General features: G+C 36.1%; 1 protein-coding gene across 3 annotated transcripts in view; it reads left to right on the forward strand.

The window, feature by feature from the left end:
• The window catches only part of GNAI1 (G protein subunit alpha i1), a 36,971-nt gene that overhangs the window by 7,320 nt on the left and 5,870 nt on the right, over nt 1-23,781 (forward strand). For all 3 annotated transcript variants that reach the window (XM_052789575.1, XM_052789577.1, XM_052789578.1), the window contains exons 2-5: nt 11,576-11,618; nt 11,698-11,839; nt 16,545-16,702; nt 18,504-18,632. In XM_052789575.1, the coding sequence (XP_052645535.1) occupies nt 11,576-11,618; nt 11,698-11,839; nt 16,545-16,702; nt 18,504-18,632 (472 nt within the window). The remainder of the gene's footprint in view (nt 1-11,575; nt 11,619-11,697; nt 11,840-16,544; nt 16,703-18,503; nt 18,633-23,781) is intronic.

Genomic DNA, 23,781 nt, shown 5'->3' on the forward strand with positions numbered 1-23,781 from the left:
TTTGTTTTCCTTGTCCATTAAGTAGGAGTTGACAAGACAAACTAAGATTTCTTAATGAGAATCAGGGTGGGAAATGAAGGAATGATATGATGTCATAGACTAATTACCCATGTTTGTGACTGTTCATAACCCTTTCATGGTGTAGCTGTAAGAAGTGGTAAGAGTTGGGGATTTGGTAGGTGTTTCCCCTCATCATCACTTTGCCCTTGGAATTTGCAAAGCTGTGGAGCCACCTTCAAAATCTCTGGAATTATCTATGGTTTGAATAAGTAACAGTAGGTAAAGTATCATGTATCTGTTTATGCTGTCACAGCAAAATGGCCTAAAAATCACCTGGTGTCACAGATACCCATATGCATTATTCTTTGATTTGAAAGTATGTTATCTGTTCAGGTCAAGTTTTGACTTTCATTTTGGTTTAATTGATGGCTAACCCCTTCCTTGAAAACCATATTTCTGTGTAATTTTTAAAAATTTCTCTTGATACCATTCTTTCAGGATCTCAACTGATGGGGGTAATTGACATAGAGCATTTAAGAACCAATTCTTTAAATAAGAGATTTGTTTTTAAATGTACGATAGGCAAATAAATTGCTTTCCTGCCTTTGGTAATTGAAAGGTCATTGAAGCTCTGAATAACACAATTTCCTGTATGTTTCAGTATCAACTTAATAAATCAAGTAGTGGTGTTGACATACATCTATATGTTTATATGGATGCTATGTATTTGTATTTAGAGATGCATGTAAACTGCAATATTATATGTACCTATATAAATTGATATTGAAATTAGAAAATACTTTCTGTAAAGCTACTTATTTAAAGAAATCAACACATTCGAATATACAGTACTTCAATTTATGAAATAAACTGTACCTCATTACTTTTTCATATATGCTTCTTAAAAATGTGGTATTGCATTTGAAGTGCATAATATACTTAGAAAAGGTACCTGATTAAATCTTTAGTGAAATATAACAGTATCTAGGCAACCAGAATGGACAGAAGTCTTTACAATCATTGCTCTAAACAGATTGCTTTTAAAGAGGAAATCAATGTACTGTAATGAAAATTCCTGTTGAAGCTGTGAAGCAGGTTTATAGTTCTTAATATCTTCTAAAATTTAATATGGTCTGTTTCTTGAAATGAAAATGCTATTGAAATCAATTGGCTGCCTATATCCCATCTTCCCTTTGCAAAGTTGATAAAATAATTTCTTGTATACAACTGTATGTTGGATTTTTACATGGATGAAGCTGTTGTAGTTGTTTGGCTCGTAATATGAGTTGTTACCCATCATGATTGTAAGGAGGTTCTGAATCGGGGGGGGGAGGTGGGGGTTGATAGTTTTCAGTAAAACTCAAGATGTTCTTGCCTACTTTCTAAATCCATATTGGAATGCTGGAAATAAGCAGTGCATGTTGTCTAATAAGCAGTTGAGCCGTTCTAGAAGCTCTGTGTTGCTAAAAAGGAGAGTGCTCTTGCAGCATCTGGCTGAATGGTTTTGCCCTCTCCCTGGCACTTTTAAATGCTTAATTCAGTTTTGTGCTGGTTTAATAATAGCAAATTGGCTGTCCTGTTTGGACTTAGTTTGCTGGTAGAGTGGTCAATTTGACTGGTATTTCATAATGGTCTGGTGAGGACCTGAATAAAAGCATGATGAGGAGCAGAGATACACACTTTATGCAAATGGAGTACTGGAAATGCATAGCAGTGGGTGGAGGGGAAAATGGGTACAGAATAGGATTCTTTCAATTTCTGCATTTCTATGTCACAGTTTACTGTAGTATTGGATTAGGAATAAGGTGAAATTGTGTTCAGCTGCAAGGTCCAGTTGGTAGACATGTTGGTAGACGCTATTCAAAACCCACTTATTTTAAAACTTCATTGCTGGAATAGGAGATGGTGCCAGTCTTTCTCAAGGAGTGTGTTGATTATGGCACTTTATTGGAAAATGGAGGTAGGAGTTTGTCTTCGTTCCAAGTCCAAGGAGTGTCTTTCTGACCTATGTTTCCTTATGCTATCCTAACTTACAGGTCGTAGGCTTGACTAGGAAGAATCCTCTTCTGCCTAGCACTTTGTGAAGAACGCAAGATGGTAGTGGACAAGAAGCGTAACTGCCAGCTCAGTGTCCAAACAGTAGAGAGGAGAATGGAGACATTAGTCTCCAGTTAAAACAGTAAAGTTGTACTAATATTAAACATGGGAATGTAGTATTGGAATGCAATTCTAAAACTTGCTATGACTGGAGATAAATGTCTGGCAATAACAAAATTGGGAGTAAACAAGACAATTGTCTTGAATATTTATAGATTTTATTTAATTAAATGTTACTTTGAGTGCTCGTTGATTTCAGAATCTACCAGTGATATACTGTACAAGGGTGGACTGAAAATAAGCTGCTAAGTCTTATTTAAGTGTTGTCTGTATTCTTGATGCATTAAATATTTCTTGAAGCGTTTTGAAAGTGGATTTCTCAGCTGTATGCAGATTCAGTTACTGATCCTTAATAAATCCGGTAAACTCTTAGCAAAACCATTATATGCTTTCTAAAGCTCTTAAAGACATTGACAGGGATTCTTTCTAATATGCTTTAGTGCATCAGTGTTTGCTAGCAAAGGTTCTCATTTAATTCCTAGATGAGAGACTACTTAGGTTATTTTCTCTGTCTGCTGTTCTGGAACATAGGACCTTTTGGGGTTAGATTGGCTTGGGCTTTGACAACATACTTGTTTAAGGCCTAACAAGCTGCTATTTATGTAGGTATCTATCTTAGTCCTTCCTTCTGGGCCTATTGGGTGCAACTGCCTGTTTGAATGGGTTGAAATTTTTATATGCTTCAAAGCTTTCTCAGTTTAATTTGAGACCAGTTAAATACAAAGTGTTTGAACAACAAAAAAAAAGTCAGATTTTTGTTTTAGTACTGTTAACTACAAATAATAATCTACCTTTAGGTAGCTTTGTGTGGAAAATGCATGTGTGTGTAACGAAAGAATATGGTTGAGTATACACATGAATTTTCTTTCCTGGTTCAAATACAAGTGTTCTGAAAACATTTGCTTTTGAAAAAGATCAGTCTGGATAGCTAGATCTTTTCATTTAAGATTTTAATCTGTGTCACTGTGTAAGTCCTTACAATTCTTGGGGGGAGGTGGAGACCTTTTTGTAGTGAATTTCGGTCAACTGTCAATATGCTTATTCTCCTTATTTTTGTGGATCTTAGTCCCTGAGCTACAAGATAAAAAAACCACTTAAGTTAGGCGTGGATGAAGACTGAGCATTTATGTGAACTGAAGTTTATTGCACTTCTTTTACAATAATGGGCTAACTTTTATACCAGGGCAAATGCAGTTATACTAAACTTTGACAGTACCCATTTATAATAATACCTTGGTGTTACATGACAAGTAGAGCTTTGAATAAAATCAGTTGAGATTTAGATGAGAGATATTTTTCCTATTTTGATAGGAATGCACACACTTTGCTTTCTGATTTTCCCAACTCTTTGTACAGTTACATGGTAATATGAGGTAGCAGGGACAGTCAGATCTGTCACAATTGGAGATAATAAAACAGTAGTGTTTTTCTGAATTGCACTGGAGCCTGAGATGAAAATGTGCTGTGAATTCCAAGTTCTTTTGTTGTATCTCTCCACCAGAATAACCTGCATAAAGTATGCCTCTGTTGCAGTGGGGAATCTTTTGTAAAGTGTCTTTGATTGTGATTAATGATAGTCTGCTGAGTAGCAGAAGTTCTCTCTGGTATCTCAGTCACTGAACCTGCCATCTTTCCACACCATATTTATAGCTCAGTGAACAGTAAAAGGCCATGAAGGCCAACCACGCTGTCAAGAAAAATGTCAGGGCACTCTGGATTTCTAGAGGTTTATTACATCTATATGTGGAGGTCTGGATGAGGCATGCTGTACTCTGTTGGCAGAAATTGACAGTAACTTTCTTGGTAAACATTGTAAGAGCAAAGGAGGTGGTTCTTTCTGTTGGAGCACTCAGCGTTTATCTCATGTACTGTGGTCATGTACAATATCCACTCAAACTCATGTTCTAGAAGGTCTTTAATCATGTTTTTTCATACCATGATTTCAAATTATGTAGTGATTGTTTCTGAGCATGCTACTACATATGGAAGAAGATAACCACTTTGATTTTTTTTTTTTTAAGTAACAAATTTAAATCTTATCTTGATTTTGAAGAGAAGATCAGTTATTTGCTATTAGTGAAGTTCCATTAGAAACACTGGACTGTGGATTTTGAGGAAATTCCCAAGTCTTTTAGAGGATAGTAGTGTGGGGGCTGGCCTTTGATACATTTAAGTAGTCAACTGATAATCTTACCAAGCTGCTGTCAGCATTGACATGTTAGACCTGGAGCCACAAACTTTCTTAGCCACTGGTGATGTGGCATATAGTTGTCAGGCAGCAAGCATGATTACTATGTGGTTTTCATCTCTAAATGTGCATTCATTCCCTTATTTAATTTCTGGCATAAGTAAGAGGTTTATTTCCAAACCTTTGAGTCTCAGCTTGTCACAGTCCTGCTGGGTTTGGCACCTCACACAAAGGAAGCTGTGCCTATATCTTAATTGAAGAAGATGCTTCAGAGATTTTAAAGTGCAATGGCATTGTCCCTCTAGAAGGCAATGATACTGTTTTTTAAGACATCTCTTGTATATTCTCAACAGATACATCTTCTTTCTGAAATATGACACTTTGGATTGTATTGGTGTTATCCTTTATAGTGAGACAATGAGTCCACAATATGGTTATGCTAGAAGTGATGCATGTAACGATAAAAGGGTTCCTACTATATAGCAGTAGCTGTACAGCCAGTAATTTGAAACAGTTGAGGAATATAAATATAAGAACATTTTTGAAGAGCTAGATATAATTTGTATTCGAAAGCTGCATGCATTCGTGTTGTACATAAAATTGCACCAAAAAAAATTTCTGCTAAGGTGTCTGCTTGTCACATGCATCAAATTCTAAGCAAAAAGATTTCGTAAAACCTTAAAAAGATGTGAATAAAAGTTACCTTAAGGTTTGCAAAATGGAGTGTGTGCTCGTTTCACCATAAGCTTTATTTTTTTAGAATTCATTGAGCTCCAGAGGTTATACTAAATATAAAACCATACTTTTTTCTTTGTTGTTTCAATACCAAACTAATTAATACAGTCTTCATCACTTGCTTATGTGTTTACTATAGTAATAGCCTAGGTATCTAAGAAATTTAAAGCAGTTTGTTGGAGGTCTAGACCTGAATAGACACATTGGATGCTAATGTGAGTTAATATGCATTTCCTGAGATAAAGTTTTATATTAAGTTTTCTTCAATGATGCTTTATATATAATATATTTAGTATTTTGTTGTATACTATTGATTTCAAACATCTACTAAGAGCAATACTGAAGACCTAGGAAAGAAATAATTAGTTGTAATTAATTCTTGATTTGTTATGGAATTTACAAAAGTGACAGTGGCTTACAGGTTTAAATGGTGTTTCTTCTGCAGAACTAAGCCAGCATGCTGCTACTGAAACCTTGAGATTATATCAGATCTTTTATCTGAGTCAGTGTCACAATTTTAGAATCTGTCACTCCTGTGGTTTCAACCAGTGATGTAATCTGGGATTCACACTCTATTACTACATGGCTAAGTTACTGAAATATTTTCTTCCAGATATTATTCACACAGCTTCTTTCTTAACTCATTCAAAGTTTCCTGGCACATTCAAATTCCAGTAGCTATGGAAATTCAAAGACTAATGCCCCTTTAAGTAATGAGTACTGCCAACCTTCAGTTGACTATATGAAAACAGTTGGGAAGGGGAAAAGGAACATAAACTCTGTCAGTGGCAGCAGCTGTCTCAGAATTAGAAGAATACAAGATGGTGGTAGATAAGAAGTGTAACTGCTGCGTGGTTTCAAAAAGGGGGAGTGGGAACACAAGACAAAAAAAATAAATTTTGCAGGGAGATGTGGTGTGGGTGCTGGTGTGAGAGAATGTTTAATTTAGTAGTCAACCTGTCTAGTAGATGTGTAGCAACAAGTTTCCACTGTGTGTTTCTTGTGCTAGCATTGATGTATTTTGAATATAGTAACAATGATTAGCAGCTTGAGTTCTGATTTAAGTCTCATGTCTGGTAATGTGTCACGAGGGGATAAATTTGAGAGATTATACTTCCAAGCTATCTGCTTGCCATGTGCTTTTTTAAGAGATTACTGGCCCTATAGCAGAAACAGAAATCACTGGGCATTTAGTTTGTGCTGTGACTAGTGACAGCTGAGGAACAGGCACCATTCATCTTGCCCCTTCTACTGTGAAATACTAACATCTGACAGAACACTGGATAGGAGAGTTGTGGAGAGTGGACTTTACAGTAGGTGAATCCAACAATTTGAATCAATGTGTTTTATTTTAAATTTCACATATATGTCTATGTTTAAGTTAATCTGGTGCAAGTCTCCTGTTTTACAGTCTGAAAAGCTGACAAGCATCTATTGAAAGTTTTATATTAATTACTCTTGTCCATTCTTGAACTTTCTTCCGGCAATGTACAAGACTATTCTACTTGTTTGTGCGTTCTGTTCCTTTGTCCAACTTAGTTGGTGCTTCAAAACCAGCCCTGTTCTACTCTTCAGTTTTTATCTAATTCTTCTCTTAATTTAGGTGTTGGTTCCCCCCCCCCCAACAAAAAAAAAACCCACAATTTTTTCTGTGTTAGTGTTGCAAGGATTATATTTGTGCTATTAGGAATTATTGTACTTGACAGTTGGTTTCCTCCAAAAAGGGATACTGTGAACTTGGAAGTTTGCATTGCTCTTTATTTTGGTATTTGATTAGTTTCTTCAGTAAACAATTAGTAAATGCTTCACAAGTTAGAAATGTTACTATTAAGATCTCAGCACTTACAAATAGCAGTTTCTGTGCTTGGGTGCATAAAACATTTGTGCCAGAAATTTGTAGTTCTGGAATGCTTGCTATGTAGGCAGTGTGTGGGATAATAAATCATGAGACACTATGAGTAGTTTAAAGTAACATTTTTGCTGACCTGTTATTTTTAAGCAAATTATAAAATACTTAATTCTTTTTGAATACAGACCTGCTCCATTTGGAAAGTAAAAGAATATTAAATCTGTCTAAAATGATGTTTGCTACAATTTCATAGTAGTGAGTCATAGAAACATAGAATAATTTAGGTTGGAAAAGACCCTTAAGATCATTGAGTCCAAACGAGTCCGTCTTACTATTTTTCAGTAAGTTCTTGTATAACTGGCCAAATAGCAGCTTGGAGAATAAAATATTGCTTTAGCTTTTTCTTAAATTTATTTGAGCTTTGCTAGCCCTACTCTGTTCCTTCAGAGTACTATGTGTGGGGTTGATCTGTTAAATGTCTTTTTGGTTGTTTTTTTGAGCATGAAGTTGCTTTGATTTTTCGCTCTATTTCCAAAGTTGAAAGTTGGCTTTGAAAGAAAAATTATAATACAAATTTAGTCCTTCTTATTTAGCTGAGCTTCAGATTGATTGTGCCATGGATGGTATGATAGGGCTAGTATAGGCCTGGGTTTATGTGCTAGGTATGAATTCACCAAGTGCTATCACAACTCATGCTGGATCCAGGTAAATGACTGCTTTGGATAGCACCAATACTAGCTGTGGAAGTATTGACATGTGAAGGTAGAGCCTGATTACTAAACTTTGAAGGCAGAAAACTCTTCAGATTATAGTACAATCTGGGGGGGAAAATGTGGTTCTGCTGTTTCCTGTGTTAAATTGTGCTGATTAAGTTGCTACCACACTTTGTCAGTCTACATAATGAAGTATAAAGATCTACCTGCTTTTTGGCAAGCAGGTGTAGTAAGAATATTAGACTTTGTTGAAGTTATATTCCTACAGAACTAGGTGAATAAAAGTTTTAAAATTCTGTGCTTTAAATTGGATTTTCATAGCATGTATTGCCCTCTTTTTTTTTTTTTTTTTTTTAATGTGAGTAGTGCATGAAGGACACAAAATGTGCAAGGGAGATGAAAATACTCATCAGTTTATAAAACTTTCTTTTGTCAAAAGTGATGACCAAGCAGTTAGCTTAGACTTTCATTTAAAACTAAGCAGACAAAAAACACTCACGATTCTCTGATACACTGCTGTTTTTCTAGTCTGAGCAGAACCATCATGTCTTTTTATTAATATTTTTTATGCTATACGTAAATAGTAACTGAGCCAATAAGACTGTCTGTTCAAATTATTGGCAGTAGTGAAGCTGAAATCAAGTATCACGCTTCAGCAGGCAATAAATAGCATCCTTTACTAGATGACTGAGGAACATACAATCAAGACTGTCTAAATCTGGGTAGGGTTTGGTTGTGACAGTGTAGCTAGCTCTGACATTTTATATGCAGCTGTCACATGAAATATTTAATACTGCTTGCTCCTGTCTAAAACTTTCTAAAACAGAGTTACTTCTCATTTTGTTGTATAGACAACTTATTCACACTGAGTTAAAGGAGGAAATTTTAAAAATGCATCCATCAGAAAACCTGGCTGAGCTCTGCATTCAGGAGTGCAAAAACAATGAATCTCCCTTCATTATGGGACAGTAAGGTGTAATTTTCTTACATACTTTGCAAAGACTATTAGGCAAGCTGCAGGCATTTTAGCATGCAGTTAAAGAAAAAAACCAAACCAAATACAACTGTTTCTATTTTCCATTAAATAGAAGAGAGGAATGCATGTTCCAGGAACTCACTGTTGGTGTTAGGTACTCTGTAATAAATGATGACTTAATTTTTTTTTTCATATGTATTATGAGTGTTTATGGTTATGTTACTGAGAAGGCTTTTATGAGAATTCTGGGTAGGTTGCACACACAAGCAAAGCAAAAAGAAGAATTAATTCCCTGCTTTCCATTGGGAGGCAGATGTTTGGCTGCTTCCTGGAAAGCAGGGCCTGAGCATACATAATCATTGTGTGGGAAGAATCACAGAATCATTTAGGTTGGAAAAGGCCCTTAAGATCATTGAGTCCAACTGTTAACCTAATACTGGCAAGTACACCATCAAACCATGTCCCTAAGTGCCACATCTACACATCTTTTAAATACCTCCAGGGATGATAACTCAACCACTTCCCCGGGCAGCCTGTTCCAATGCTTGACAACGCTTTTCAGTCAACATTTTTTTCCTTATATCCAATCTAAACCTCCCCTGGTGCAACTTAGGGATGTTTCCTCTTGTCCTATTGCTTGTTACATGGGAGAAGAGACCGACACCCACCTCGCTACAACCTCTTTTCAGGTAGTTGCAGAGAGTGATAAGGTCTCCCCTCAGCCTCCTTTTCTCCAGGTAAACAAACCCAGTTCCCTCAGCTGCTCCTCATAAAACTTGTTCTTTAGGCCCTTCACTATAACCATCCTTCCCAAGATTATGACAAACAAAGGTTAAGACAAGCAACTTAACCACAAATGTCCACCTTTCCTTCTTCCTTCCCTGAGCTTTTACTGCTGAACATGGCATCATGTGGTATGGAATGTCCCTTTGGTCAACTTGGGTCAGTTGTCCTGGCTATGTCCCTTTTCAGTGTCTTGTCCACCCCCAGCCTACTTGCTAGGGGTGGGGTCAGGGTGGAAAAGAGAAAAAGCCTTGATGCTGTGCATGCACTTTTCAGCACTAGCAGAAACGCTAGCATCTTATCAACACTGGTTTAGCCACAAATCCAAAGCACAGCACCATATGGGCTGCTGTGAAGAAAGTTATTTCCATCCCAGCCAGACCCAGTGCAGCAGCCTGATATGTAGTTGACCTTCATTGCCACAGGGGCCTGCTACTGACTCTTCAGGTTGTTGATTCCCACAGTTGCTTTCCGCAAGGTTGTTCCTGAACCCATTAGTCCCAAGTCTGTGTTGTTGCATGGGTTATTCTGTGCTGTTTGCAGGGCTTCACACTTGTCTCTGTTCACTGTCATGAGACTCCTGTCAGCTCAGTCCTCTAGCTTGTTAAGGACTCTCTGAATAGCACCTCTGTTCTCCAGCACCGTGACCACTTCCTGGCCTCCTAGGCTGATGTCGTCTGCAGACGTGATGTGGGTGCATTCCATCCTGGCTTTCAGGTCATTGATGAAGATGTTAAACTGTATTAGCCCAGTATCATCTGCTGAAGATTGCCTCTTCTAACTGGCTTCCAGTTAGATTTTAAACTGTTGACCACAAGCCTTTAAGTCTGGCTGTCTAGGCAGATTTTCAGACATCCTGAAGTTGATATTTATCCAGTTTGGTACAAGGATGCTATGGGAGGTGGCATTGGAAGCCTTATTAGAGTCAATGACATCCATTGGTGTCCTTCATGCCCAAAACCAGCTGTTTCCTCATGAAAAGTTATCAATTTAGGCACAGTTTGCACTTTGTAAATCTATGATGGCAATTCCCAGTCACCTTCTTTTCATTCATGTGCCTGGAGATGACTTCCAGGAGTATTTGCTATATAGTTAGTCTGAGGATCAGGGTGAGGCTGACTGTCTCGTAATGCCTCAGATCCCCCTTCTTGCCCTTCTTTGAAGATGAATAAATACAGTCTTTATCAGTGGCTTCCTGTGGTCACAGTGACCTCTAAAGAGGAGAGTTTTCTTTGGTTGTATTGGAATTGGACAACTGGTGATCTATTTGCATTAGAAACACCTGTAGACTGTGTGAAGGTTATACTCACTTCTGCAAAACCATATTGAGAAAGAGGAATTGTAAGAGTGATAATTCAGCACAAGTCAGATACAAACTGGGAGTGTGCTGTTTAAAGGGATTAGGTCACAACTCTAAGAGTTCCATAATTTTTTCAGAGAAATGAGCAGACTAAAGAAAGTGGAGGTAAAGTAAATTAAGGTTGTTGAGACAGCAAAAACTGTAATTTTTTTTTCCCCTGTCTTGCTGACAGACATACAAATTGTTTTTGTAAGCTTTGTATTTTAATGTTGTGTGGGTTTTTTGTTTGGTTTTTTTTTTTTTTTAATTTGTTGAGCACTGAGAATGGTATCAGCATGTCTGGCAAACTTCATGCAATCCAACAAGAAGTAGTCTGACTATGTTAGTGTTAGTTTATTCTTGCAAGGGCCAAAAAATTGTTACAAGGGCTAGAACCTTGAAGAGTTTGAAGATGTTCATTTGCAACACTGAAGACCATTAATACGGTGTGAAGAACTTATAAAGGAGGTTTTAGGTTAGATGTTGATTAAAAGGCAGTTAGAGGAATTGAACTTAAGACCCCTTTGAAGTTGAACAAGTGATCATCTGTTTGCATTAGAAACACCAGCAGACTGTGTAAAGATTATGCTCACTTCTGTAAAAAGAAAAGCAAAGACTTTTTAGAGCTGAATGATTTGTTCTTAAAATGTCTTGATTTTGAAAATTGCAGCTTGAGACACTTGCATTTTGATACTAAAAATAAGTTTGTAACAAATGTATTTTTAACTATTGAAGGTTTTTATATTGGTTAGGTATTTGAAGTGTAGAAACTAAATGTAGTTTCAAAGATTAATAAAAGTCTACTCTAATGAATATTCACACATTTATTTTTCAGGAGCTGGTGAATCAGGGAAAAGCACAATTGTCAAACAAATGAAGTAAGTATGGTCTAATACTACGACAGAGAAATTCTTTGTTTCTTTGAATAAAGAATTTATTTTTTTTTTCCTTCTGTAGGATTATCCATGAAGCTGGTTATTCAGAAGAAGAATGTAAACAGTACAAAGCTGTTGTCTACAGTAACACCATTCAGTCCATTATTGCTATCATTAGAGCAATGGGGAGGTTGAAAATAGACTTTGGTGATCCAACCAGGGCTGTGAGTATTGAAGTACACACACAGATATACAGCTGAAATATCCATTCATTTTTCAATTTTTGTCTGTTATTATTTCCTGAAAAAACCCTCTTGATATCCAAAAATCTTTGTAGGATAAAAAGGTTGATTGAAAACTAAATGGCACTGGTTGTTACATGGCAAAGTGACCTATAGAGCAATCAGCGCTGGGTTGATTCATAACAACTATTTGATTTAGATACAGTTCTCCAAATTCTATCTAAATTTGGAGTACCAAACATCTGAGTCTTAGGGAGTTTTTGAAAAGCATTAAACTATGCAGTCATGTCTTTTTATTTGTATGGACTTGTGGGCTGTTATGTTCTGTAAGTCATTTAAGTTAGACATCTTCGTGTTCCTTAAAAAACACAGCTTAAATAGGTAGGCATCTAGCTACTGTCTGCACTTCTCTATTAGGTCATAGGCACAGTGGTGCCTAAAACATTTCCAGCCTCTGAGTTTGATCCTATTTCATACTGATTTCCAGTGTGGAGGACTTTATTTTACTCAAAGCAGAGACATGGCTATAGCCCTGTTGCTGGTATCCCATTTTTTCATGATACCACATGGATTAAGGATTTTTCCCAAGAAATAGGAGACCTTTTTCTAAGCTTTTCCACACCTTTTCCATCTCATTTCATCTAATGTCTCGCATACAAACGCCTGATGGGTCTATTTGCCATTCCACCTATTGAAGCTGGTCTGTAGAATTGATTCTTTTGGCTTACTGTTTCTCCAGTCCTAACCTTATACTCTTACCTGTGATCACCCTGATTACATCCGCATCTGGTCAGGAGGTTAGATGCCCTGAGTCTCTCCGTAAAATGCTTAGCTTAAGTGTTTTTGCTTTGTTTTCAGTTGCAGTGCTGAAATTGATCACCAAAGTTGTTAGTCTGAATAGGATTGAAACTTAGTTCGGGATGTGTGCTTTTATTTTCTTTCCATAGAAATCAATGTCAGAATATGGAATGCTCATGAGTACAGTTTCTGAAGCAGGAACTAGCCATGTTATGTCGGTCTTGCAGGAAAGATGGAGGAAATTTTTTTTGCTGTTCATGTATTGAAATAAGTTTGTAAGGTAGTCGGGGGATATTTTGTTATGGTTAAGTTCTTTCTGTCATGTTAAGGTTGAATTACAGTTTGGCAGGAGAGGAGGGTCTTGAAAAATAAGAAACAGTATGTAAATTCTTCATTCATGACACAGTCTTGTGTTTAAGATCTTACTGATTGCTTAAAAAGCAATTTATAAATATTAGAGAGTATACCTTCAGTGACCTTGTGAAATGCATTATGTATGGTTGTCATAAGACAAACATTCATAAGATCATGTAAAGTGGGTCATAAAGTTGTATCTGAAGTCTAAATCTGATTGGCAGTTGTGAATTATTAGTTGATTTTCATTTTGCTCTTTGATAATGGTTATTTTATGTACATACGTTAATTTTACCTGAAACCTCTTCAGTTGTAAACATAACTAGTAAAAGCTTGGTTTTCATTGATTATTCCTCTCTACATTTGTTCTCATGTTTGCTGTTGTCTTCCCTTAAGACCAAAGTTTTCCAGGGCAGCAACAGTATCTTACTGCATGTTAGTTCAGTATTTGTGCAGTGGAGTCCTCTCTGGAGTCTGGCAGTTAATGTTGGAAAGAGGCAGATGGTAGACTCATGTTACTAAATACATAGTAAGAGAAAACGGAGGAGGAGTAAATTTAGGTGTTAGCAGATAAAATGACTAACAAGAAGATTTTGAGGGCTATTTTATATATGATATCAATTTGAAGTCGTCTGAGTTTCTTGACTTTAGAGAGCTATATAAATGATGAGGCAAACTTTTTTCAGGGGTAATCTTAATACAGCTGTCCATCCCTTTGCACTTAGGCACGTCTTGGTGGTCCAAATTCTTTTTTCAGAGCAACACTGCTATGGAATGTCAGTACTAGATTTTTGCCAATTGTGAAGTCAGAAATGAAGAAAGGAATTCAGAGCTTGTGTTATACATCAGTCTCACTTAAAAAAAAAAAAAAAAAGCATGGTTGCTTCTTGCTTATTACAGTATAGCCTTTTAAATTTTATTCTATTTCATTGTAATTTTGTCATTTTTCAGAAAAAAAAAAAAAGCTCAAAATTGTAACTCCTGATGAAAACTGTTGTATTTAGGCTCTTTTCCTTAAATTTCTGAGGGTTTTACTCTAAATGGGATAAGTTTGTTTGGAAAATCATATACTCTTATTTCTGTCATAAGGCTAATGGTAAAGCAGTGAGTTGAATGTTTTCTTTTTTAAAGCTATTGAATCAAGGGAGCACAGATTATACCAGCAGCCTCAGTAATGGTCAGTCTTAAGACTGGTGTATCCTTTGTCCTACAGGATGTTTCAGTACTAAAGTAGAAACTGTGTTTCAAGAGACATTTAGTGAATGTGCTTTAAAGGACTATGGACCACTTTCTGAATGTGAGATTTACTGTAATTAGCTAGAGAGATGGTTAAATTTAGTTTCTTTACATTATCTCATTTATGAAATCTGGTATAAAAATAGTGACACCTAGAGAGGAAGCTGCCCCATTCCAGTATAATTAAAGTATCTAGCATTGGTTAATAATGAAAATAGGACTTGATCATTGCACACTACCTCACTTGAGGTGTCTGTAGTACTTGCTATCCTTAGAAAAGGAAGTATGGGGGAAACAGAGACCACTTTTTATTTTCATGTTTAGGCTTTTAAAAAGCTGAAATTGATTCTCTTGTTCCACTTCCCCTTCCCCCTCCCCCTCCCCCTCATTTCAGACCATGTAGAGATTAGAGCTATTTGAAACAGTAGATTTTGTATGTTTGAAAGTCAGACTATGTTAGGTATAAAATGGTGTAATCATTCATGACAGAATTGACAGTCAGTTTCTAAGCTGTTAACACCATGTGTCTTGGCTCTTCTTCAAGATCTGCTGCTTTTATGAGTTGTAGGTCCTTGGCATTTGCATACACAAACAATATTCAAGACCAGAATTGCCATTCAGATTTCTTTTATGCAGGCATATAGCTTAAACTACAGTCTGTGAGATCTGACTATTCAACCCTTTGATCTTTACTGTTCTGGTTTTTTATGTAATTATTAGTGCAATCCATTGAATTTTTATTAGTTGTCCACACTTTGTCCTGTGCGTGTACAGTAGTCAGCATTCTGATAATTTGTTTGATAAATGTTCATTTTTAGATTTGTCACTACTCTAGCTTACAAAAGTCTTTTTGAACTATATATCAGATACCTGTTGTTCATATGTATAACTACATATGTATACATATAGATATATATAAATCTCTTCAAGCTTGCCTTGAGTTGACTGAACTTGCACTCTTTTTGTTTTCAAGCTGTGAATATCAGTATTACTCAATCCATCTGTAAACAATTTCTCTGTTAGCTGTCATAATCTTTGATTGATTATTTAAGTCTACAGAGGACAATATCTTTAAAACAATGACTACTTTCTGTGCTTATCCTGACCATGGTTTTTTTTCACAGCTTATTGTTTGAACAGCAAAGGTGACAGATCTGGATTTTTCTACAGATTTGCATCTGTATCTTCACTTACTGTTTTGTGAGAATAACTTTATATGTTGCTTTTTTTAATCCTTCTCTTTCTTGAAATACTTTCAGTTCGTAGCTCATATGCCTAAGTCTCTCTTTTCTCCTTCCTCCTGTCCAGTATCATCTGTTCTCTTTCTTTTAATTATTGGACAAACAGTACACACTGTGGGTAGTAGTTACAAGCCACAAGTATGCTGATTTTTCTCGCTGACATACCTTGGCATTAGATCACATATAGCTAATAACCAAGGTCAAGCAGCTACCCACAGGAGAGTACTAATGTGGATCTCTTTCCTCTACCCAGCTGCTATCTGCTTTTTCCAATGCCTTACAGGTCTAACATTTTTAGGTTTCTTTCCTCAGTCAAAATTGGATGAAGGTAGCCAGCTGGTCAAATTCTGTTAAAGGAGACTGGTGGACTGACATCCTGTACTCCATTAGGCTCACTCTCAAAGGCAGTCATTATATATAGTCTTAAAATCTAGCATTTGCTCTCTTAAAAATCTTAATGTTTGCTTGATATCGCATTACCAAGAAAACTTGGTCTCTGTAGAATAATTAAGGTAATGGATATTTGTAACTGATTTATCTGGAAAGTATTTTTCTATTTCCTGATGCATGATTTGGGAAGAAATGATCATTTGACACTTTCAAACAAAATTGCTTTTTTAAGCTTAAGTGATTAATGTGTTTTTCTTCAGTCAATCAATATACATCTGCATTTCTGAAGTTTCTAGTATGCATTGTAACCATTCTATTCAGTTTGTGGGTTTTGATAACCAAATAAGGTTAACTTGAGACTTGAGCACAAAATATGTTATTGCTTCTGTTTAGAAGCTTAGTTCAAGTTATAAACAGACCAGAAGAAGCTTCATCAGCTAATGAGAAATTTGGTTTACTGCTCTTTTTCTGTTATTGAAAAATGTGGGAATTAATATCCTGTGCAGAACACTAAACCCAATTGTTTTTCTTCACATTTTTTTGTTTGGTTACATTCGTGTTTACCAGGTTAAGAAAGTAACTTATGTGCTGAATATAGTTCTTAGGTGCTAATACCTCTGTTGTATTTCTCAATGTTTGTGTCTCCACTTTCTGTTTACATCCTAAAGGATGATGCTCGTCAACTCTTTGTGTTAGCTGGAGCAGCAGAAGAAGGATTTATGACTGCAGAGCTTGCTGGAGTTATCAAGAGACTGTGGAAAGACAGTGGAGTTCAAGCTTGTTTCAACAGATCTAGAGAATACCAGCTTAATGACTCTGCTGCCTAGTAAGTACTGTGTGACAAACAAGATTGTCTTGTAAGTAGTAGCTAAAAGAATATAAGGGAAGTCTCATCTTTTGAGGAATTCTGCTCCTATGTAGACAGAAAATTTAGAAGTATCTGGACAAAGATATTGTCTCCTTGGGTCAAAATGCTCCAGCTCTAGGCTTCAAGGTTGGAAGGGAAGAGGTGTGGTATAATTATGAGTTGGAGTCACATTCTGACCAGTTGTTTCTTCCTCTTGAGGAAGACATAAAATGCTTTAAGGTGCTTTAATAGCATTTTTATTAAAAAAACATGACTCAAGTACCTGTTCAGTATCTGAACATGTCTAGGAAACTTGATTACGTGATGTGGATCTGTATTACTAAGGATACTACTTTAATGTTCATCATAGAGTTTCTCCTATGATTCAGCATTGCTGCATTTTCTTTCTTAATTAACGGTCTCTGTTAGAAATGTGTTGAGCAAAGGTAACAATCAGGATGTGCCTTCTATGCTAGGGTACTTCATTAAAAAAATAAAATAGTAAGGAATCAAGGGTGTGAGAAATAAGATGTGATGGCAGGAAGTAATGGAATTCAGTCAAGGAAGAGTCCATCGTGGGAGAGGTAACATGGTAAAGAATGGCATAGCAGTGATACTGGCCTTATAGGGCAATATTTTAAAGCTTTGTCATTCTGAATTAATTGGTAGTGTTTGAAGGTGTTTTTCACTTTCATTAAAATAAGGTACTTCTTCAGAGTAACTGTACACAAATAAACAACATGTGGGTAAGGTAACTGTGAGAAGACGGCAGCTGGAGTAATGTAATTACAGGCATGCTGAATGGATAGAAATGTGATCAAATTGTATCAAAAGAACACTGATACTTCCAGCATGATTGTTACATATTTGCTGAAGTTGTTCTAAGGGTACTGAGGGTAGATGGCAACAAGTTGAGCTCAGGGTGACAGATCTCTTGACTTGAGACAGCACTTGTATGAACTTTCTTCAATGGAGCACTTAATGTGGAGGATCACTTGCTTTCCTCTGGTAGCCTCCTCTGTTCTGTTTTGTTCTTTTAGATACCTCTGCCTCCAGTTTCATAAGAAAACTGTTCTTCTAGCCATACAATTGTATCCTTAAAATTGCTAACTTCTGGTTACACTGAAAGAAGAACATAATGCCTTCCCTATTTACTATGGGAAAAGCACAAATAAGATTTGTATGGTTTTTAGAAATGCTGGGCTTCTTGGCCTGCATTGCAAGAATTCTGGCAATGAAATTATACTATTGTAAAATATGTGTGCAATTAGAAATTCTCAATAGAAGGTTAATTGTTATGCATCAAGCATTTTCTTAAACTCATTAATTCTGACCAAAACACTGAGTTGTTCTTTTCATACCTATTATCAAATCCAGGGTAATTTGGGGCTTTGGTTATAGTTCAAAGTAACTTGTAGTTCAGTAGGTTACAAAGATGAAGGTGTTCTTCTAGTTAGTGCTAATAACATTGGTGTACGTGGAACCATGTTTGCATTTTGGGATTTCAAAAGAAGAATTCTTTGTAGTGGAGTCAATTGCATAAGTTTTCTTTCTTCTAGGATGAAATATCTTTGTGTCTCTATAAAGCTTATTTCAAAAAAAACTTGGAAAATTGAGGGGAATAATGTGTCTTGCTTTTTGTCTTCTCAGAGAAAGCTATTTTATAAAATAAGTCAAGCACAATATAAAGAATGGACCTAGAACTTCTTTTGTAAATCTTTGTGATTATCTTGCTACTGTTTTATGAATAACTGAAAGCAGTATTTATTTTTACCTTCAGTTACTTGAATGACTTGGACAGGATAGCACAAACCAGCTACATTCCAACGCAACAGGACGTTCTCAGGACTAGAGTGAAAACTACAGGAATAGTGGAAACTCACTTTACTTTCAAAGATCTTCATTTTAAGTATGTAAATCATGCTGTGTGTGCATCTGTCTGTTATGGTTTCTGTAAAGTTCTAGAAGATGAACTTTCAATGATGTAATTTAACAAATTTGTCTAACGACAACTTTGATTTGCCCCCCTCCTCCCTTTTTCCTGAAAAAAATTCCTTATGCTTGGCTTAGTTTTCTGAAGGGATGTGGGAGTTGTTGGAACTCCTGTAATAACTCAGAATAAATATGCAGATATTAAGTAATAAATGCTTTGATTTTATTGGAAACTTTTTGTAAAGATATTTTATATGTAAGTTAAATCTCAAAAAATTCCATTTTCTGCCATGTTAAATAGCTGTTCTTCTATCAGATTCTCCCCTTTAAATTCAGTTGGAGAGCTGGAGGCTTATAAATGTTTGCTGGTGTTGTATGAAAGAGTAAATCAGTTTTCATGAAGAACTGAATTCAAGTATGTGTTGTACTTTAAGGTACGACATTTATTCACGCTTTATTTAGTGATGAAAGAATGTGACTTACATTTCCCGTGGTGCAGGATTTACGAGATAACGTTAATACGCTGAACATTTTATGTCCGAAGACATTCATGATGAAAGCATAGAATAGCATAAATGTAATAATATTCTACCTCCTACTGATCAGGAAGAATGAGAAGAAAACTCAGTAAAACTCACATTGCATCTGCATTTAGATCGTGCAGGGATTGTTGTCAGCATGTCTATACAATATATTTGTTTAGTATCTTCATGGAAAATATTTTTTTTTTCATAGAAATGCATAGCAAGTACTGTAATATGGATGCTTCAGGGCCATCTGTACTGTGGAAATATATTTCGTTTCCTTGTTTTAGGATTTAAGTATACAAAATTCATATTCATCCATAAAATAATAGCTGGTAAATGGGAATGAATCTCTTGCAAACCTAAGGAGAATAGTCCTTACCAAGCCTCAAGAGAGGTCTTCAGTATTCTGAGGAGCTATCCATTTTCTCACTCCCTTTCTAATGTTTCTTGTTCAGCTCCCTATTGTAGATGGGTTTAAATTCTACACTCTCAATGAATTTGTATGCAGGTAGCTACTTCCAGTCTGTACTGATTATTAGTACTGTTACAAGGACCATATGATTACACTTCTGTAAAATGTGTAACTTTGACAGGCCTTTGGAAGTATTTAGCTCTAATGTTGTATATTTAAACACCTGTACAACAGGTGTTTAAATTTTTGGGTTCCTTAGGAGATAGGCTTAATGAGTTATTGGAAGGGCTTGAAGAAGTACATTCTTACATAACATTGAAAAGAACTTTTATGATGAACTAAAGGCATAAAAGGCTTGATTATACCAAGATGAGGCTACATAAACATGACTAGCTGTGCAATATGGGGTACTTCAATTTTTTTTCATTATCTTTCCTGTTTTGCAGTGTGTGTTTAGATTCTTTGAGGTTGAGCCTCATTTCAGCCTTCTCTATAAAGTGCTTAGCATAGCTTTGATTATTGATTCAATCTAAAATGCAAATAGCAAGTCCTCTTCATACTGTTTCTATAGACTGTTTCAGAAGTTGAGTCTGATGATTTACTACTTTCATCTTCAAAGAAAACCTTATTTTGTAGAAATGTTCTGATAATTTAAAAAATTCTTATGGAAATTCAATCTTAGTACAAAATGATAAAACAAAAATAAAAAAAATTAAAAAATTTTAGAATTGACAGAAGTAACGACTAAAATTTAAGCTATTAAGGTATACAAGTACAAAATATCTTCCTATGGGTACAGCCATCACTAATTATTTGGGAACTAAGTTGGAGTAGGTAGCTGACTTGCATTTATATAGGGTGATATCCTGAAAGTAAAGAACACTTTTAAGGAATCCTTTTTTCACTTTTAAATTCTAACAGGAGTAATCTTTAAAATGTTTTTAAGATGGTATTGTTCCATTGTACAACATTAAATGGGCAATGAGCATTGTCACTTGCACAATAGTATACCCAGGTAGAAGACCTCTTTAGAGATTATGATGTTTATGACAGTTTTTGATCAGAAAGTGAAGGGTCTTTGTTTTTCTTCTAATTTGTTCCCTTCTCCACTTATTTTTACTGTGTTTTTTTTTAATAAGAACGTAGTAACTCAGATCACTTGAAGATTTCTAAAAATAACTGTAATTGAATCCCTTCAAGTGCAGTCTACCTAGTCATATAGTACACTAACATTAAATCGGTAGGTTTTTTTAATCTACCTGCCCCTCTGCAATCTTACAGCCCAGAGAAAACAGGAAAGGGGGATAATAAAAAATCCATGTCCGTTTTAATAAGTATGTAATATGTGAGACTTCCCATATATGTATCATACTTTTGTAAACACCCTGCCTCAAAAAAATATTTGTCAAATTCAGAGTCTTTCGCAAGGCTGGGGACTGAAATGAACAATTTGTGTAACCTTAAAGAAGTGAAAGCAATCATAATAAATATCCGGTGTCCTTTTGGCCCATATCACATTTTGTATGGGTACTGGAATCACGTTCTTTGTTTAAATAGTCTGAAAGAAGCAGAACATAGCACATCTGGCAACACTAGCTTTCAGAAACATATTGTGCTAATGAAAGGACCCTGCATAAGTCCTTAAATTTGCACAATTGCAGATAAACTATTCAGAAAGCTACCCATTTAATATATCTAAGTAACACAGCTTAGTAGAGTGGTGACTGGAGAAGTGTCTTTAATGCTTTACATTTAGTTCAATGAAGTAAGTTGTCTTAATGTGGCATAGTGACCTTGTAATCTCATTGGAGAAGTCTGTATTCTTAAAATAATGGAAAGTCATTAAAGCATTTCTCTAATTCCTTCATTCTTTAGATAAGGGCAGTAGATTCAGCTGTTACAAACTTCAATTCTTTCAGCATTGCCTTGTATTTCTTTTTAGTTCATTGTAGACTCTGACTTACCTTTCATAAACAAAATACGGTTCTTCTGAGTAGACAAACCATGGATGGTGCTATGAATTTTAGCACTTGAGGCAAGTGCTTAAAAGATGGGCTTGCACACAACCCTGTGTACACACCCTCTGTCATGGTTTAACCCCAGCCAGCAACTAAGCACCACGCAGCCATTCACTCACTTCCCCCCTCCTGCCCACTGGGATGGGGGAGAGAATCGGAAGGAAAAAGGTAAAACGGGTTGAGATAAGAACAGTTTAATAGAACAGAAAGGAAGAAACTAGTAATGATAATAATAACAATAATAAAATGACAATAATGATAACAAAAGGATTGGAATATACAAAACAAGTGATGGACAATGCCATTGCTTGCCACTTGCTGACTGATGCCCAGCTAGTTCCAGAGCAGCAACCCACCCCTCCACCCCACCCCCCCCAGGCCAATTCCCCCCAGTTTACATACTGGGCATGACGTCACATGGTATGGAATACCCCTTTGGCCAGTTTGGGTGAGCTGCCCTGGCTGTGTCCCATCCCAACTTCTTGTGCCCCTCCAGCCTTCCTGCTGGCTGGGCATGAGAAGATGAAAAATCCTTTACTTAGTATAAACACTACTTAGCAACAACTGAAAACATCAGTGTGTTATCAACATTCTTCCCATACTAAATCCAAGACATAACACTATACCAGCCACTTGAGAGAAAACTAACTCTATCCCAGCCAAAACCAGGTTACTCTCCCATATTGGAAAGTTGAATCTGTAAATCATTCTTACAAAATTTTTGAAATTTATCTGCAGATTAAGCAGCTTCTATGAGTGTTTCAGTCTTTTGGGACTGTGACCTAACAGGTCTCAGTATGACTTCTAACAGGGCAGATGGAAAGCTTGTGAACTTTAAGACCACTTTGTTCAGAATGGCTGATTTTTCTTAAAGATACTTGAAGCCTTATCTTTTTTTAAGAATTTTGTGTGCCAAATAGTTTTTATTGTTTTTTGGGTTTTTTTCTGTATGCCTGTATTTCTCTGTACTGATACCATATGGAGAAGAAGCTTCATAAAACAATCCATCAGGTTCTTATTACTTGCTGTTGAGGTGTTCACTGTGAAACTGTGATGCCAAAACTTCATCCAGTACTAGATTTTAGTATAGAAAAATTTCAAAGATGAGTGCAAAAAGATGGTTTGCATAAAGAAATGGGAATTTAGGTGCACAGTTAGAAAGACAACCCCCAAAAGAGACAAGCATCACTGGTGAAATACACCACTGGCAGAGAGGCTATTCTGAACTGAAGCAAACATTTCTGGCTAAAATCAGTATCTGCAAGGACAAACTGGAAATTACATTTCTTCTATGTTCTAGAAGTTGTCTGTCTTCTGCATTTTCCCTCCCTTCCCAGGATACATGCTAACAACATAGTCTGAACAAGCCAAAACTATACAATGCCTCTTGTGGAGACCTATTTTCTTTACATATTTTTGCTATTCTTTGAAAGAATACTTTTTACTACAGTTTTTTATTAATGCAGGAAGTTGTGCCATGTTTTCTAGTACCTCTCGGTTACCATCTTAGTAGTAATATTTTTGCATTGAGCAGTGTCATAAGATATTATTGAACTAGGTGAGACCCATGCAGATTGATATTACAGTACTGCCATCAGTATAAAGCATTTAATTTCTCATGTTCCTTAGAAGCTGGTGTCCACAAAAAAATAAAAGGAGCAATTTTGTTGTTCAGTTTCTGAGTTAATTTCTGTCTTCTGTTCTGGTCTATAAAGAATGAGATTTGTTGTTGTTCAGCCCTATATGCCTTACTGTCTATCAAAAGCCCTCAGTGTGATAGCCTTATTACTAATACAATTCTGAATTATTTTAGGCCATGCTGGAATACCTTTGCAAGAATTTTAACTATGCATCTTAACAATTGTTGTTCCAGTCTGGATTTCTCTTCCGATTTGTATGACATTTTTACCCAAATAAGGCTTTCATGGTAGAGCTGGCCATTCTACTACTTAGAGCAAAGAGGATGGTGATGTAAGAATTGGTCTGTCCTCTGTTCTTTCTCTTCTCTCTTCCTCCTCCCATTTGAACATTTATATACCTACAGAGTTCTAAGCTCTTTTTTTGTGACAATGTAGAAAAAATTAAAATTATTTGTGAAAACTCCTGAAGACAAGTCAGGCCTCTCTTAAAAGGAATAATTGCATTTGCTTGTAAGTAGGAGGAAAAACT

Source organism: Harpia harpyja, chromosome 6 (genome assembly GCF_026419915.1).
Source record: "Harpia harpyja isolate bHarHar1 chromosome 6, bHarHar1 primary haplotype, whole genome shotgun sequence".
Classification (NCBI taxonomy): domain Eukaryota; kingdom Metazoa; phylum Chordata; class Aves; order Accipitriformes; family Accipitridae; genus Harpia; species Harpia harpyja.